Source organism: Pristiophorus japonicus, chromosome 3, assembly GCF_044704955.1.
Source record: "Pristiophorus japonicus isolate sPriJap1 chromosome 3, sPriJap1.hap1, whole genome shotgun sequence".
In the NCBI taxonomy this organism is placed as follows: Eukaryota; Metazoa; Chordata; class Chondrichthyes; family Pristiophoridae; genus Pristiophorus; species Pristiophorus japonicus.
Window position 1 is genome coordinate 223,642,508 of NC_091979.1, and position 17,901 is coordinate 223,660,408.

General features: G+C 47.4%; 1 protein-coding gene across 5 annotated transcripts in view; it reads right to left on the reverse strand.

Moving 5' to 3' along the window:
- The window catches only part of LOC139260128 (poly(A)-specific ribonuclease PNLDC1-like), a 166,785-nt gene that overhangs the window by 11,433 nt on the left and 137,451 nt on the right, over positions 1-17,901 (reverse strand). For 3 of the 5 annotated variants that reach the window (XM_070876320.1, XM_070876317.1, XM_070876321.1), the window contains 2 exons: positions 15,705-15,769; positions 446-499 (listed from right to left, as the gene is read on the reverse strand). In XM_070876320.1, coding sequence (XP_070732421.1) covers positions 446-499; positions 15,705-15,769 — 119 coding nt within the window. The remainder of the gene's footprint in view (positions 1-445; positions 500-15,704; positions 15,770-17,901) is intronic. The other 2 variants (XM_070876318.1, XM_070876319.1) reach the window with 2 other exon arrangements.

Sequence of the window (17,901 nt, forward strand, 5' to 3'; positions counted from 1 at the left end):
ATACCAGAACTGAGAAATTATAACTATCGGGAAATATTGAACAGGCTGGGGTTCTTTTCTCTAGAAAACAGAAGACCTGATGGAGGTCTTTAAAATTATAAAGGGTTTCAATAGGATAGATGTAGAGAAGATGCTTCCGCTTGTGGGGGAGACTGGAACTAGGGGGCCATAGATATAAGATAGTCACTAATGAATCCAATAGGGAATTCAGGAGAAACTTCTTTGCCCAGAGAGTGGTGAGAATGTGGAACTCGCTGTCACAGGGAGTGGTTGAGGCAAACAGCAAAGATGCATTTAAGATAAACACAGGAGAAAGCAATGAACAGAAGCATATGCTGATAGGGTGAGATGAAGAAGGGAGGGAGGAGGCTTGAGTCAAGCATAAATGACCTGTCTCTGTGCTGTAAATAACACATAAATGCAACTGTAAGGAATACCATCAGACCTGTACCACAGATAAACGCATCGAATGCTGCTTCATGAGAATAATCACCGTGGGCTGGAAAAGGAGCGAGAGATAGAGATTAAATAACTCACAACAATGTACATCACACTGACTGGTGTGTCTCAGTCCCCTCGCCCTCAGGGAGATATCTGTACACTGACTGGTGTCTCTCAGTCCTCCTCTCTCGGAGATACCTGTACACTGACTGGTGTCTCTCAGTCCCCCTCTCTCGGAGATACCTGTACACTGACTGGTGTCTCTCAGTCCTCCTCTCTCGGAGATACCTGTACACTGACTGGTGTCTCTCAGTCCCCCTCTCTCAAGGAGATATCTGTACAGTGACTGGTGCATCAGACACTCTCCGTCAGGGAAATATCTATACATTCACTGGTGTCTCTCAGAGCCTCTCTCGGAGATACCTGTACACTGACTGGTGTCTCTCAGTCCCCTTGCGGTCAGGGAGATAGTGTACGCTGTCTTGTGTCTCTCAGTCCCTTTCTCAGGCAGATATCTGAACTTTGACTGGTGTATCTCAGTTGCCTCTCTCTCTGGATGATATCTGTACACTGATTTGTGTCTCTCAGTCACCTGTCACAGGGAGATATCTGCATATTGACTGGTGTGTCTCAGTCCCTCTCTCATGGAGATACCTGTACACTGACTGGTATCTCTCAGTCCCCCTCTCTCAAGGAGATATCTGGACACTGACTGCTGTCTTTCAGTCCCCTGTCTCAGGGAGATATCTGGACACTGACTGCTGTCTTTCGGTCCCCTCGCCCTCAGGCTGGTATCTCTCAGTCCCTCTCTCAATGAAATAGATATACACTGACTGGTGTCTCTCAGTCGCCTCTCTCTGACTGGTGTCTTTCAGTCTTCCTCTCTCTCTCTCGAGGAGATACCTGTAGGCTGACTAGTGTCTCTCAGACCCCCTCTCAATGAAATATATATACACTGACTGGTGTCTCTCAGTCCCCTCTCTCTGGGAGATATCTGTACACTGACGGATGTCTCTCAGACCCCCCTCCGTCAGGGAGATATCTGCACACTGACTGGTGTCTCAGTCCCCTCGCCCTAAGGAAGATATATGATCAATGACTGGTGACCCTCAGTCCCTCTCTCTAGTTGATATCTATACACTGACTGGTGTCTCTCTGTCCACTCGCCCACAGGGAGATATCTGTACACTGTCTGGACTGGAGAATTTTGTCTATGTGGAATGATTGGTGATGCTGGGTCTGTTTTCTTTGGAACAGAAGAGGCTGCGGGGAGACCTTATTGAAGTGCATAAAATTGAGGGGCCAGGATAGAGTGGATAGGAAGGACCTGTTTTCCTTGGCAGAGGAGTCAACAGGCATAGATTTAAAGTAATTGGGGGCAAGTATTGACGAGATATGAAGGGAAATTTCTTTACCCAGAGGATGCTAGGTGTCTGGAACTCACTGCCTGAAAGGGTGATAGAGGCAGAAAGCCTCATCACATTAAAAAAATACTTAGATATGCACTTAAAGTTCTGTAACCTACAGGGCTATGGATCAAGAGCTGAAAAGTGGGATTAGGCTGGATAGCTCTTGGTCGGCCGGTGCAGATACAATGGGCTGAAATGGCCTCCTTCCGTGCTGTAAATTTCAATGATTCTATGGCCCTGAACTTGGTGGACTTACCGCCCGCTGCCACCGAGTTTTCTGGGAAGTCTCCCCTCCGAGCGAGATTGGTGGATGCCTCCCGCTGGTGGGGAGGGATGACCGCTGGGGACTGCCCGCTCCCGCCCGCCGAGCTGCTAGTTTGGTCCGGGCGGGAGTCCGCTGCAGCAGGGGAAAGCACAGCTGCGTGAAGGCAAGTGTAACCTCGACGCTAAGTATGAAGACCTGAAAAAAAAGGTTAGTAAACTTCTTAATTTTTTTCCCAACGATTCAGGTGGATGGCGTTCCCTGAAGGTTTTCTAGTGGGCTTTTTTATTTCTTGGAAATTTTTATTTTTATCTGTTCCCCTGTCCCTTGGCCCGACTCAATCCTCGGCAGTACTTTGGCACTTTTAGCCCCGATATTTGGAGCTCCCACCCGCTGCCGCCCAGATTCAGGGCGCAAGTTGCTTTTTTGCTGCTGGGCGGTCTTTCCAGGACTTTATCATGAATCTTCTGCCCAAAGTACCATCAGGATCTCAGCGGTCCTTTGGGCAGCACTTAGGCAGAACTTAGCTTCCATCAAATTCGGGGCCAATGATTCTGACTGGTGTCTCAGTCCAACACTCAGGCAGATATCTGCACACTGACTGGTGTCTCGCAGTCCCTCTCATTCAGTGAGATATCTGTACACTGACTGGTGTCTCGCAGTCCCTCTCATTCAGTGAGATATCTGTACACTGACTGGTGTCTCGCAGTCCCTCTCATTCAGTGAGATATCTGTACACTGACTGGTGTCTCGCAGTCCCTCTCATTCAGTGAGATATCTGTACACTGACTGGTGTCTCACAGTCCCTCTCATTCAGTGAGATATCTGTACACTGACTGGTGTCTCGCAGTCCCTCTCATTCAGTGAGATATCTGTACACTGACTGGTGTCTCGCAGTCCCTCTCATTCAGCGAGATATCTGTACACTGACTGGTGTCTCACAGTCCCTCTCATTCAGTGAGATATCTGTACACTGACTGGTGTCTCGCAGTCCCTCTCATTCAGTGAGATATCTGTACACTGACTGGTGTCTCGCAGTCCCTCTCATTCAGTGAGATATCTGTACACTGACTGGTGTCTCGCAGTCCCTCTCATTCAGTGAGATATCTGTACACTGACTGGTGTCTCAGTTCTCCTCCTGCAGGGAGATATCTGCACTCTGACTGGTGTCTCACAGTCCACTCTCTCTCAGGGTGATATCTATACAATGACTGGTGTCTCTCAATCCCCCTCTTTTAGGGAACTATCTGCACACTGACTGGTGTCTCTCAGTCCCACTCTCACAGGAGACATCTGTATATTATCTGGTATGTCCCTAGGAGGACAGACGCACCAACGTTAGCGTCCTCGACCAGGCCAACATCCCTAGCATTGAAGCACTGACCACATTCGATCAGCTCTGCTGGGCAGTCCACATTGTTCGCATGCCAGACATGAGACTCCCAAAGCAAGCGCTCTACTCGGAATTCCTACACGGCAAACGTGCCAAAGGTGGGCAGAGGAAAAGTTTCAAGGACACCCTCAAAGCCTCCTTGATAAAGTACAACATCCCCACCGGCACCTGGGAGTCCCTGACCAAAGACCGCCCTAAGTGGAGGAAGTGGATCCGGGAGGGCGCTGAGTGCCTCGAGACTCGTCACCGAAAGCATGCAGAAATCAAGCGCAGGCAGCGGAAAGAGCGTGCGGCAAACCAGTCCCACCCACCCCTTCCCTCAACGACTGTCTGTCCCACCTGTTACAGGGGATTGAGGATAAAATTATGAGGGGCCAGGATAGAATGGATAGGAAGGACCTGTTTCCCTTGGTAGAGTGGTCAACAGGCATAGCTTTAAAGTAATTGCGGGGAGTTATAGAGGAGATAGGAGGGGAATTTTTTTTTCCTAGAGGGTGGTGGGGGTCTGAAATTCACTGCCTGAAAGGGTGGTAGAGGCAGAAAGCCTCACCATGTTTAAATAATACTTGGATGTGCACTTAAAGTGTTATACGGTGCGGACACGATGGGGCGAAATGGCTTCCTTCCGTGCTGCAATTTTCCATGATTCTATGATTCTGACTGGTGTCTCAGTCTAACTCTCAGGGAGATATCTGCACATTGACTGGTGTCTCTCAGTCTCTCTCGCTCAGGACGATATCTGTACAATGACTGGTGTCACTCAGTCCCCTCCCCACAGGGAGATATCTGTACGCTAACTGGTATCTCTCAGTCCCTCTCTCAACGAAATACATATACACTGACTGGTGTCTCTCAGTCCCCTCTCTCAGGGAGAAAACATAGAAAACATAGAATAATTGGTGCAGGAGTAGGCCATTCGGTCCTTCGAGCCTGCACCACCATTCAATAAGATCACGGCTGATCATTCACCTCAGTACCCCTTTCCTGCTTTCGCTCTATACCCCTTGATCCCTTTAGCCGTAAGGGCCATATCTAACTCCCTCTTGAATACATCCAATGAACTGGCATCAACAACTCTCTGCGGTAGGGAATTCCACAGATTAACAACTCTCAGTGAAGAAGTTTCTCCTCATCTCAGTCCTAAATGGCTTACCTGTTATCCTTAGGCTATGTCCCCTGGTTCTGGACTTGCCCAACATCGGGAACATTCTTCCTGCATCTAACCTGTCCAGTCCCGTCAGAATTTTATATGTTTCTATGAGATCCCCTCTCATCCTTCTAAATTCCAGTGAATACAGGCCCAGTCGATCCATTCTCTCCTCATATGTCAGTCCTGCCATCCCGGGAATCAGTCTGGTGAACCTTCGCTACACTCCATCAATAGCAAAATTAGGAGATCAAAACTGAACACAATATTCCAGGTGAGGCCTCACTAAGGCCCTGTACAACTGCAGTAAGACCTCCCTGTTCCGATACTCAAATCCCCTCGCTATGAAGGCCAACATACCATTTGCCTTCTTCACCGCCTGCTGTACCTGCATGCCAACTTTCAATGACTGATGAACCATGACATCCAGGTCTAGTTGCACCTCCCCTTTTCCTAATCTGCCGCCATTCAGATAATATTCTGTCTTCGTGTTTTTGCCACCAAAGTGGATAACCTCACATTTATCCACATTAAACTTATTCTGCCACTCGTTTGCCCACTCACCTAACCTGTCCAAGTCCCCTGCAGCCTTTTAACGTTCTCCTCACAGCTCACACCGCCACCCAGCTTAGTGTCATCTGTAAACTTGGAGATATTACACTGAATTCTCTTATCCAAATCATTAATGTATATTGTAAATAGCTTGGGTCCCAGCACTGAGCCCTGTGGCACCCCACTAGTCACTGCCTGCCAGTCTGAAAAGGACCCGTTTATCCCGACTCTCTGATTGTGTCGGCCAATCAGTTCTCTATCTACGTCAGTACATTATCCCCAATACCATGTGTTTTAATTTTGTACACCAATCTCTTGTAAGGGCCCTTGTCAAAAGCCTTTTGAAAGTCCAAATACACCACATCCACTGGTTCTCCCTTGTCCACTCTATCAGTTACATCCTCAAAAAAATTCTAGCAGGTTTGTCAAGCAGGATTTTCCTTTCATAAATCCATGCTGACTTGGACTGATCCTGTCACTGCTTTCCAAATGTGCTGCTATTTTATCTTTAATAATTGATTCCAACATTTTCTCCACTACTGAGGTCAGGCTAACCGGTCTATAATTACCTGTTTTCTCTCTCCCTCCTATCTTAAAAAGTGGTGTTACATTAGCTACCCTCCAGTCCATAGGAACTGATTCGGAGTCAATAGACTGCTGGAAAATGATCACCAATGCATCCATTATTTCTAGGGCTATTTCCTGAAGTACTCTGGGATGCAGACTATCAGGCCCTGGGGATTTATCGGCCTTCAATCCCATCAATTCGCCTAACACAATTTTGCGCCTAATAAGGATATCCTTCAGTTCCTCCTTCTCACTAGACCTTCTGTCCCTTAGTATTTCCGGAAGGTTATTTGCGTCTTCTTTCGTGAAGACAGAACCAAAGAATTTGTTTAACTGGTTTACCATTTCTTTGCTCCCCATTATAAATTCACCTGAATCAGACTGCAAGGGACCTACGTTTGTTTTCACTAATCTTTTCCTCTTCACATATCTATAGAAGCTTTTGCAGTCAGTTTTTATGTTCCCAGCAAGCTTCCTCTCATACTCTATTTTCCCCCTCCTAATTAAACCCTTTGTCCTCCTCTACTGTATTCTAAATTTCTCCCAGTCCTCAGGTTTGCTACTTTTTCTAGCCAATTTATATGCCTCCCTTGGATTTAACACTATCCTTAATTTCCCTTGTTAGCCATGGTTGAGCCACTTTCCCCATTTTATTTTTACTCCAGACATGAATGTACAATTGTTGAAGTTTATCCATGTGATCTTTAAATGATTGCCATTGCCCATCCACCGTCAACCCTTGAAGTATCATTTGCCAGTCTATTCTAGCCAATTCACATCTCATACCATCGAAGTTACCTTTCCTTAAGTTCAGGACCCCAGTCTCTGAATTAACTGTGTCACTCTCCATCTTAATAAAGAATTCTACCATATTATGGTCACTCTTCCCCAAGGGGCCTCGCACAACAAGATTGCTAATTAGTCCTTTCTCATTACACATCATCCAGTCTAGGATGGCCAGCACTCTAGTTGGCTTCTCAACATATTGGTCTAGAAAACCATCCCTAATACACTCCAGGAAATCCCCCTCCACCGCATTGCTACCAGTTTGGTTAGCCCAATCAATATGTAGATTAAAGTCGCCCATGATAACTGCTGTACCTTCATTGCACGCATCCCTAATTTCTTATTTGATGCTGTCCCCAACCTCACTACTACTGTTTGTTGGTCTGTACACAACTCCCACTAGCGTTTTCTGCCCTTTGGTATTCCGTAGCTTCACCCATACCGATTCCACATCATCCAAGCTAATGTCCTTCCTTACTATTGCATTAATTTCTTCTTTAACCAACAACGCCACCCCACCTCCTTTTCCTTTCTGTCTATCCTTCTTAAATGTTGAATACCCCTGGATGTTGAGTTCCCAGCCTTGGTCACCCTGGAGCCATGTTTCCGTGATGCCAATTACATTATATCTGTTAACTGCTATCTGCGCAGTTAATTCGTCCACCTTATTCCGAATACTCCTCGCATTGAGGCACAGAGCCTTCAGGCTTATCTTTTTAAACACCCTTTGCCCCTTTAGAATTTTGCTGTAATGTGGCCCTTTTTGCTTTTTGCCTTGGGTTTCTCTGCCCTCCGGTTTTCCTTTTCTTCTTACTATCTTTTGCTTCTGCCCCCATTCTACTTCCCTCTGTCTCCCTAATAGGTTCCCATCCCCCTGCCATATTAGTTTAACCCCTCCCCAACAGCACTAGAAAACACTCCCCCCGCCTAGGACATTGGTTCCGGTCCTGCCCAGGTGCAGACTGTCCGGTTTGTACTGGTCCCACCTCCCCCAGAACCAGTTCCAATGTCCCAGGAGATATCTGTATACTGACTGGTGTCTCTCAGTCCCCTCTCTCAGGGAGATATCTGTACACTGAAAGAGAGGGATTGAGAGACACCAGTCAGTCAGAGAGATATCTGTGTACTGACTGGTGTCTCTCAGTAATTCTCTCTCAGTGAAATATATAAACAGTGACTGGTGTCTCTCAGTCGCTTCTCTCTGGGTGATTATCTGTACACTGACTGGCATCTTTCAGGACCCTCTATCAGGGAGAGATCTGTACACTGATTAGTGTCTCTCAGACCCCCGCTCTGTGAAATAAATATACATGGACTGGTGTCCCTCAGTTGCCTCTCTGGATGATATTGGTACACTGACTGGTGTCTTTCAGGCCCCTCTCACAGCGAGATATCTCTATATCTTGACTGATGTTACTCAGTCCCCTCTCTCAGTGCACATCTGTATATTGACTGGTGTCTCAGTTTCCCCACTCTCAGAGATTTCTGTACACTGACTGATGTCATTCAGTTCCCTCTCCCACAGGGAGATATCTATATACTGTGCCTCTCAGTCCCTCGCTCTCGGAGGTATCTGTACGCTGACTGTTGTATCTCAGTTCCCTTTCCCACAGGGAGATATCTGTACACTGACTGGTGTCTCTCAGTCCCATCTGTCAAAGGGAGATATTTGTGCACTGACTGGTTTCACTCAGTCCCCTCTCTCAGGGTGATATCTGTACACTGATTGATGTCCCCAAGTCTCTCTCTGTCAGGGAGGTATCTGTACAGACTGGTGTCTCAGTCCCTCTCACTCAGGGAAATATCAGCACACTGACTGATGTTGAGTCTCCTTTCCCTCAAGGTGATAGATGATACCTATTGGTGTTGCTTCGTCCCCTCTCTGAGATATCTGTACACTGACTGGTGTCTCTCATTTCCCTCTCAGTGAGGGAGATAACTGTACACATGACTGGTGTCTCAGTCCCTCTCTCTCAGGGAAATATCTGTACACTGACACTTATCTCTCTGTCCCCTCTCGCTCAGGGAGATATCTGTATACTGACTGGTGACTCAGACCCTCTTCTTTAGGGAGATATCTATACAATGATTGGTGTCTCTCATCCCCCTCTCTCAGGGAGATATCTATACACTCACTGGTGTATCTCAGTCCCCTCGCCCTCAGGGAGATATCTGTACATGGACTGATGTCTCTCGGTCACTCTCTCTGGGAGATATCTATACACTGACTGGTGTCTCTCAGTCGCCTCTCAGTGAGATATTTGTACCGTGACTGGTGTCTCTCAGTCCCCCTCGCTCAGGGAGATATCTGTACACTGACTGGTGTATTTTAGTCCCCACCTCTCTCAGGGAGGTATCTGTACAGACTGGTGTCTCAGTCCCTCTCACTCGGAGAAATATCAGTACACTGACTGATGTCAAGTCTCCTTTCCCTCAACGAGATATCGGGCACCGACTGGTGTTGCTTTGTTCCCTCTCTCGGAGATATCTGTACACTGACTGGAGTCTCAGTCCATCTCGCGCAGGGAGATATTTGTACATTGACTGGTGTCTCTCAGTCCCCTCTCTCAGGGAGTTATCTGCACCGCACTGTACCTCAGCAGGCTTTTGCAGTGTCCTGCGGCCAATATTTTACCCTCAAACATCTCTAAAAACAGATGATGTGGTCATTTTTAGATTGCTGTTCGTAGGAGCTTGCAGTGCGTAAATTGGCTGCCGTGTTTCCAGCATTATTACAGCGACTACACTTCAAAAGTATTTAATTGGCTGTGAAGCACTTCGTGATGGCCGGAGGCCGTGAAAGGAGCTTGGTCTCTCCTGTCTCTCTCGTGCTCTCTCCCTCTCTCCCTGTCTCGCTCGCTCTCTGTCTCCCTCTCCCTCTCCCTCTCCCTCCCCCTGTCTCTCTCTCTCCCTCCCCCCCACCCACCCCCTTCTCTCTCTCTCCCCGTTTCTTTCCAGGTCTTTCTCTCTCTTTTTATTTATTTTTCCTCTTAACTGCGGCTGTGTCTCTGCTGAACCCGTTCTACTGGTTTTTCAGCTCTGCTGGCCCCCTGCGAACAGCTGCCAGTTCACTCTCCTGCTTTGCTAGGATAGATTGGCGAATGATACTTAAGGGGTTGACTGTGGATGGGCAATGGCAGACATTTAGAGACCGCATGGATGAATTACAACAATTGTACATTCCTGTCTGGCATAAAAATAAAAAAGGGAAGGTGGCTCAACCGTGGCTATCTAGGGAAATCAGGGATAGTATTAAAGCCAAGGAAGTGGCATACAAATTGGCCAGAAATAGCAGCGAACCCGGGGACTGGGAGAAATTTAGAACTCAGCAGAGGAGGACAAAGGGTTTGATTAGGGCAGGGAAAATGGAGTACGAGAAGAAGCTTGCAGGGAACATTAAGGCGGATTGCAAAAGTTTCTATAGGTATGTAAAGAGAAAAAGGTTAGTAAAGACAAACGTAGGTCCCTTGCAGTCAGAATCAGGGGAAGTCATAACTGGGAACAAAGAAATGGCAGACCAATTGAACAAGTACTTTGGTTCAGTATTCACTAAGGAGGACACAAACAACCTTCCGGATATAAAAGGGGTCAGAGGGTCTAGTAAGGAGGGGGAACTGAGGGAAATCTTTATTAGTCGGGAAATTGTGTTGGGGAAATTGATGGGATTGAAGGCCGATAAATCCCCAGGGCCTGATGGACTGCATCCCAGAGTACTTAAGGAGGTGGCCTTGGAAATAGCGGATGCATTGACAGTCATTTTCCAACATTCCATTGACTCTGGATCAGTTCCTATCGAGTGGAGGGTAGCCAATGTAACCCCACTTTTTAAAAAAGGAGGGAGAGAGAAAACAGGGAATTATAGACCGGTCAGCCTGACCTCCGTAGTGGGTAAAATGATGGAATCAATTATTAAGGATGTCATAGCAGCGCATTTGGAAAATGGTGACGTGATAGGTCCAAGTCAGCATGGATTTGTGAAAGGGAAATCATGCTTGACAAATCTTCTGGAATTTTTTGAGGATGTTTCCAGTAAAGTGGACAAAGGAGAACCAGTTGATGTGGTATATTTGGACTTTCAGAAGGCTTTCGACAAGGTCCCACACAAGAGATTAATGTGCAAAGTTAAAGCACATGGGATTGGGGGTAGTGTGCTGACATGGATTGAGAACTGGTTGTCAGACAGGAAGCAAAGAGTAGGAGTAAACGGGTACTTTTCAGAATGGCAGGCAGTGACTAGTGGGGTGCCGCAAGGTTCTGTGCTGGGGCCCCAGCTGTTTACATTGTACATTAATGATTTAGACGAGGGGATTAAATGCAGTATCTCCAAATTTGCGGATGACACTAAGTTGGGTGGCAGTGTGAGTTGCGAGGAGGATGCTATTAGGCTGCAGAGTGACTTGGATAGGTTAGGTGAGTGGGCAAATGCATGGCAGATGAAGTATAATGTGGATAAATGTGAGGTTATCCACTTTGGTGGTAAAAACAGAGAGACAGACTATTATCTGAATGGTGACAGATTCGGAAAAGGGGAGGTGCAACGAGACCTGGGTGTCATGGTACATCAGTCATTGAAGGTTGGCATGCAGGTACAGCAGGCGGTTAAGAAAGCAAATGGTATGTTGGCCTTCATAGCGAGGGGATTTGAGTACAGGGGCAGGGAGGTGTTACTACAGTTGTACAGGGCCTTGGTGAGGCCACACCTGGAGTATTGTGTACAGTTTTGGTCTCCTAACTTGAGGAAGGACATTCTTGCTATTGAGGGAGTGCAGCGAAGATTCACCAGACTGATTCCCGGGATGGCGGGACTGACCTATCAAGAAAGACTGGATCAACTGGGCTTGTATTCACTGGAGTTCAGAAGAATGAGAGGGGACCTCATGGAAACGTTTAAAATTCTGACGGGTTTAGACAGGTTAGATGCAGGAAGAATGTTCCCAATGTTGGGGAAGTCCAGAACCAGGGGTCACAGTCTGAGGATAAGGGGTAAGCCATTTAGGACCGAGATGAGGAGAAACTTCTTCACCCAGAGAGTGGTGAACCTGTGGAATTCTCTACCACAGAAAGTTGTTGAGGCCAATTCACTAAATATATTCAAAAGGGAGTTAGATGAAGTCCTTACTACTCGGGGGATCAAGGGTTATGGCGAGAAGGCAGGAAGAGGGTACTGAAGTTTCATGTTCAGCCATGAACTCATTGAATGGCGGTGCAGGTTAGATGGGCTGAATGGCCTGCTCCTGCACCTATTTTCTTTGTTTCTATGTTTCTATGTTTTTCAACTTTGTTGGTTGCTGGCTGCAGTTTTTTTTTTAATAGCAATCTACTGCGATTAACAAACTTGTATCAAAGTCGCCATCATCATCTTTCTGCATCGCTACCGACTCTCCCTCTGACAGCACATCCTCAATCTCTCTACACTTCAAATAGCTTCTGGACTCCACTCGCCTGCTCGTCGATGCTCCATGTTGGTCCCATCCTGTTCATGTCGACTTTGTCCTTCCATGGGACCTCTGACTTTGACCCTGCTCTCCCTACTGTTGTATGCCATTAACTACTACATTTAAACAGGCCAATGTAACCTGAGCTTTTCCAGGGTCCATTCGTGTGCACTTTGGCTGCCGTTCTGGACCCGAGCCATTCAAACTTTCCACTTTTCCCCCTCTTTCCTTTTCTCTTGATCCCTCCCTGACCGTTCTCTCCTGTTGTCAGGCCTCCTTTCATCTCTCCGGTCTCGGACACTCTGCCCTCCCAAATCCCTATCCTTCATTACTATTTCACCTTCCTACTCTCCTGCCCCTGTCCCAGGCTTGACTCCCTCCTAGATAAGCCTACAGCTTCCCTTTGTGCCTCTCTTGGCATCCTACAAAGGGCCCATCGAGGCACACATCAAGTAGCAACCCCAACTGTCCTATCCTACTCTCTCACCCACCTTCCCACCCATTGCACCCACTTGGGGCTAATCTTGCCAATCTCTTCCCCATCCAACTCACCCCCCCCGCCCCCCCCCGGCGCTGACCCTGTGGACTCTGGCAGTGGGGCAGCCATCACTGACCCATTCCGCATCTCCTTCCAGAACGTCCGTTCGCTTGCGAACAAGGCCCTTCCCATCCATGAGCTTATCGTGAACAATGGCATCAACATCATAGCCCTGACGGAAATCTGGTTGAGGGGCGATGACACCTTGCCCTTAAATGAAGCCTCCCCCTCCTGGCTATACCTCCCACTGCTTGCCCCACTCAGATCGCCATGGTGACGGTGTGGCTCTCATCAGCCAATCACACCTTGCTCTGTCCCCCTACCCCTCCAGTACTTTCCTCTCCTTTCAGCATTTCACCTTTTTCCACCCTCCCACCTCTCACTTAAAATTCTCGTTCTTTACTGCCCACCCAAGTACCATAAACATTTTATTACCGATATTTCTTCCTTGCTTTCCTCCCTCTGCACCGAACGACTTCATATCCTCGGTGATTTCAACCTCCATCTCAATTCATCATGCTCTCTCTCCTCTAAGTGCACCAGCCTCCTATCCTCCCTTAATCTCTCCCTCCGTATAAACTCCCTAACTCATATTCACAGCCATCCCCTCGACTTTGCCACCTCTCGTGGCCTCGCTAATCTGATCGTGTCAATCACAGATAAGGCCATCTCCGACCACTTCCTCGTATCGCTCTCCACTCCCATCCCCTTCCACCCCCATCCCCCTTCCTTCTGTGTCCGCCCCTAGAAAAAACTCTCTCCCGACTCTCTTACAACTGCACTTATGAACTCCCAACTGTCCAGCCTTTGGCCATCTATTCACCATAACATTTCTGTAGCTACCGATCTGCTCAATCACACCCTCACCACCACCGTTGATGCCCTAGTCCCTGTTAAAACAATTACTCTCTCTCACCCTGGCCATTCCCCCTGGTACAGCCCTGATCTTCACTCCCTTAAGTACAAGGGGTGTAGATTTGAACAGATGTGGCAGACAACTGGTTTAGTCATTCACCTCCAGATCTGGCTGGGCCACATAAAGCACTATCGGGTGCTGCTCTCGTCTGCCAAAATCGCTCACTATTCCACAATCATTCTGGAATGTAAAGATAAATCTCGGCTTCTATTCTCCACTGCTAGCCGTCTTTTTAAACCCCTGTCCCCAGTCTCCACCCTCACCTCCGACAATAAATGTGAGGAGCTCATGGACTTCTTTGTCTCTAAGATTGAGACCATCGTTCGGCTGCCTCTTTCCTTCTTTCCCCTAACCCACCAGGCCAAACTTCCTCCAAGGAAGTCCCCTGCCCGAACCCTGACCTCACATCTTTCTCCAGCTTCTTTCCGATCTCCCCTCATGACCTTTCCGAGTTCATCCTGTCCATGAGACCCACTTCCTGCTCCCTTGACCCTATTCGCACCAAACTGCAGACCACCCAACTTGCTTTTCTGGCTCCCATGTTAGCTGACATTGTTAACGGTTCTCTCTCCCCAGGTACTGTCCACCTCTCTCTCAAATCTGCCGTCATCACCCATCTTCTCAAAAAAAAACAACCCTCGATCCCTTTGTCCTTGCAAACTACTACCCCATTTCCAATCTCCCTTTTCTCTCCAAAGTCCTTGAATGTGTTTGTCCCAAATCCGTGCCCATCTTTCCCGCAATTCCATGTTTGAATACCTCCAATCCGGTTTCCGCGATTGCCACAGTACCGAAAGGGCCCTCATCAAAGTCACAAATGACATCCTTTGTGACTGTGACAAAGGTAAACTATCCTTCCTCGTCCTTCTTGACTTGTCTGCAGCCTTTGACATGGTTGACCACTCTATCCCTCTCCAATGTCATCCAGCTGGACTGTACTTGCTTGGTTCCATTCTTATCTATCTAATCGTAGCCAGAGAATCACCTGCAACAGTTTCTCTTCCCGCCCCTGCATCGTTACATCTGGTGAACCCCCAAGGACCTATCCTTGGCCCCCTCCTATTTCTCAGCTATATGTTGCCCCTTGGCGACATCATCCGGAAACACAGCATCAGTTTCCACATGTACGCTGACGACACCCAGCTCTACCTCACCACCACTTCTCTCGACCCGTCCACAGTCTCTAAATTGTCAGACTGCTTGTCCAACATCCAGTTCTGGATGAGCAAAAATTTTCTCCAATTGAATATTGGGAAGACAGAATTCATTGTTTTCGGTCCCCGCCACAAACTCCGTTCCTTAGTGACTGACTCCATCCTTCTCCCAAGCATCTGTCTGAGGCTGAACCACACTGTTCGCAACCTTGGTATCATATTTGACCCTGAAATGAGCTTCTGACCACATATCCGCAGCATCACTCAGCCTGCTTATTTCCACCTCTGTAACATCGCCCGTCTCCGCCCTTACCTCAGCTCAACTGCTGCTGAAGCCCTCATCCATGCCTTTGTTACCTCTAGACTTGACTATTTCAACGCACTCCTGGCTGGCCTCCTACATTCTACCCTACATAAACTAGAGGTGATCCAAAACTTGGTGCAAGTTAGGACACGGGCAACCAAGTCCCGCTTACCCATCACCCCTGTGCTCGCTGACCTACATTGGCTTCCAGTTAAGCAATGCCTCGATTTCAAAATTCTCATCCTTGTTTTCAAATCCCTCCATGGCCTCACCCCTCCCTATCTCTGTAATCTCCTCCAGTCCCACAACTGCCCGAGATGTCTGCGCTCCTCTAATTCTAACTTCCTGAGCATCCCGGATTATAATTGCTCAACCATTGGTGGCCGTGCCTTCTGTTGTCGAGGCCCCAAGCTCTGGAATTCCCTGCCTAAACCTCTCCGCCTCTCTCTCCTCCTTCAAACCGCTCCATAAAACCATCTCTTTGACCAAGCTTTTGGTCACCTACCCTAATTTCTACTTATGTGGCTCGGTGTCAAGTTTTTATTGCATAATACTCCTGTGAGAGCACCTTGGGACATTTCACTATGTTAAAGGCACTATATAAATAAAAGTTGTTGTCGTCTCTCTTTTTCCCTGTCTCTCTGTCCCTTTTTCCCTTTTTCTCTTTCTCTCTCTCTCTCTCTCTCTCTCTCTCTCTCTCTCTCGCCCTGTTCTCGCTTTCTCTCTCTCTCCATCTCCCTCCCCCTTTCTCCCCCTGACCAGACTCTAAGGGGCAGGGACAGACAAGAGACTCCACTTACCGTATCTCTCGCAGCTGGCGATATGAATCCTGGTGGGTCCATGCTGAGCCAGATCGACCAGCCTGCTGATAGAACATATGGGTGAGTATTAGTCAATATTCAGACACTGCCTCCGCTCACTAACCTCCCCAAATGTTTTAAATAATTGATGGAAGGATTAGAGGGAAATTGAGGGAAACTGTTTTCACCCAGAGGGTGATGGGGGTCTGGAACTCACTGTTGAAAGGGTGGTAGAGGCAGAAATCTTCATTGTATTTAAAAAGTACTTGAATATGCACTTGAAGTGTCGTAACCTACAAGGCTACGGACCAAGAGCTGGAAAGTGGGATAAGGCTGGATAGCTCTTTGTCGGACAGCGTGGACACGATGGGCCAAAATGGCCTCCTTCCGTGCTGTAAATTTCTATGATTCTATGAAACATAGAAAATAGGTGCAGGAGTAGGCCAATCGGCCCTTCGAGCCTGCACCACCATTCAATATGATCAAGGCTGATCATGCAACTTCAGTACCCCATTCCTGCTTTCTCTCCATACCCCTTGATCTCTTTAGCTGTAAGGGCCATATCTAACTCCCTTTTGAATATATCTAATGAACTGGCCTCAACAACTTTCTCTGGTAGAGAAAGCCGCTCTCCCTCCTCACAGTTCTCCAATCCTCTGGTGCCAGAGAATTGGAGAACTGTTAATGTTGTACCATTGTTTAAAAAGGGAGGAAGGGATAGACTGAGTAACTACAGGCCAGTTAGTTTAACCTCGGAATCAATTTTGAAGGACAGTATAAACCTTCATTTAATCTGTCTTTCTAATCAAGGACAGTCAGCATGGATTGGTTAAGGAAGGTCTTGTCTGACTAACTTGATTGAGTTCTTTGAGGAGGTAACAGGGAAGGTCGATGTGGGCAGAGCGTTTGATGTAGTGTACATGGATTCTAGCAAGCCTTTTGACAAGGTCCCACATGGCAGGCTGATCAAAAAAGTAAAGCCCATGAGATCCAAAGGAAAGTGGCAAATTGGATCCAAAATTGGCTCAGTGGCAGGAAGCAAAGAATAATGGTTGACAGGTGTTTTCGCAACTGGAAGGCTGTTTCCAGTAGGGTTCCACAGGGCTCAGTGCTCAGTCCTTTGCTTTTTGTAGTATATATTAATGATTTAGACTTAAATGTAAGGGACATGATAAAGAAGTTTGCAGATGATACAAAAATTGGCCATGTGGTTGACAGTGAAGAGGAAAACTGTAGCCTGCAGGAAGATATCGATGGACTGGTCAGGTAGGCAGAAAAGTGGAAAATGGAATTCAATCTGGAGAAGTGTGAGGTAATGCACTTGGGGAGGTGCAACAAGACAAGGGAATACACAATAAATGGGAGGATACTGAGAGGTGTGGAGGAACAGAGGGACCTTGGAGTGTATGCCCACAGATTCTTAAAGGTAGCAGGACAGGTCGATAAGGTGGTTAAGAAGGCATACGGAATGCTTGCCTTTATTAGCCGAGGCATAGAATATAAGAGCAGGGAGGTTACGCTAGAATTGTATAAAACACTGGTTAGGCCACAGCTAGAGTACTGCATACAGTTCTTGTCACCACATTACAGGAAAGATGTGAGTGCACTAGAGAGGGTACAGAAGAGATTTCCAAGGATGTTGCCAGGACTGGAAAGTTTTAGCTATGAGGAAAGATTGGATAGACTGGGATTATTTTCTATGGAACAGAGCAGACTGAGGGAAGATTTAATTGAGGTGTATAAAATTATGAGGGGTCTACATAGGGATAGGAAGGACGTATTTCTCTTAGCAGAGGGGTCAAAACCAGCGGGCATAGATTTAAAGTAGTTGGTAGGAGGATTCGAGGGGAGATGAGGAAAAACTTTTGCACCGAGGGCGGTGTGCATCTGGAATTCACTGCCTGAAACGGTAGTAGAGGCAGAAACCCTTATCACATTTTTAAAGTACTTGGATATGCACTAAATGAGCCGTGACCTACAGGGGTACAGACCAAGAGCTGGAAAGTGGGATTAGGCTGGATAGCTCTTTTTTGATCGGCAAGGAAACAATAGGCTGAATGGCCTCCTTCTGTGTTGTAATTTTTCTATGAGCTTGCTCCCTGTTACCAAAACCGCTCTGCCCTCGGTCACCTCCAGACTCTGAATACTCCCAAGCGACCTCCCACCTTCCGTAACAATCGGCCTATCCAAAACTCTG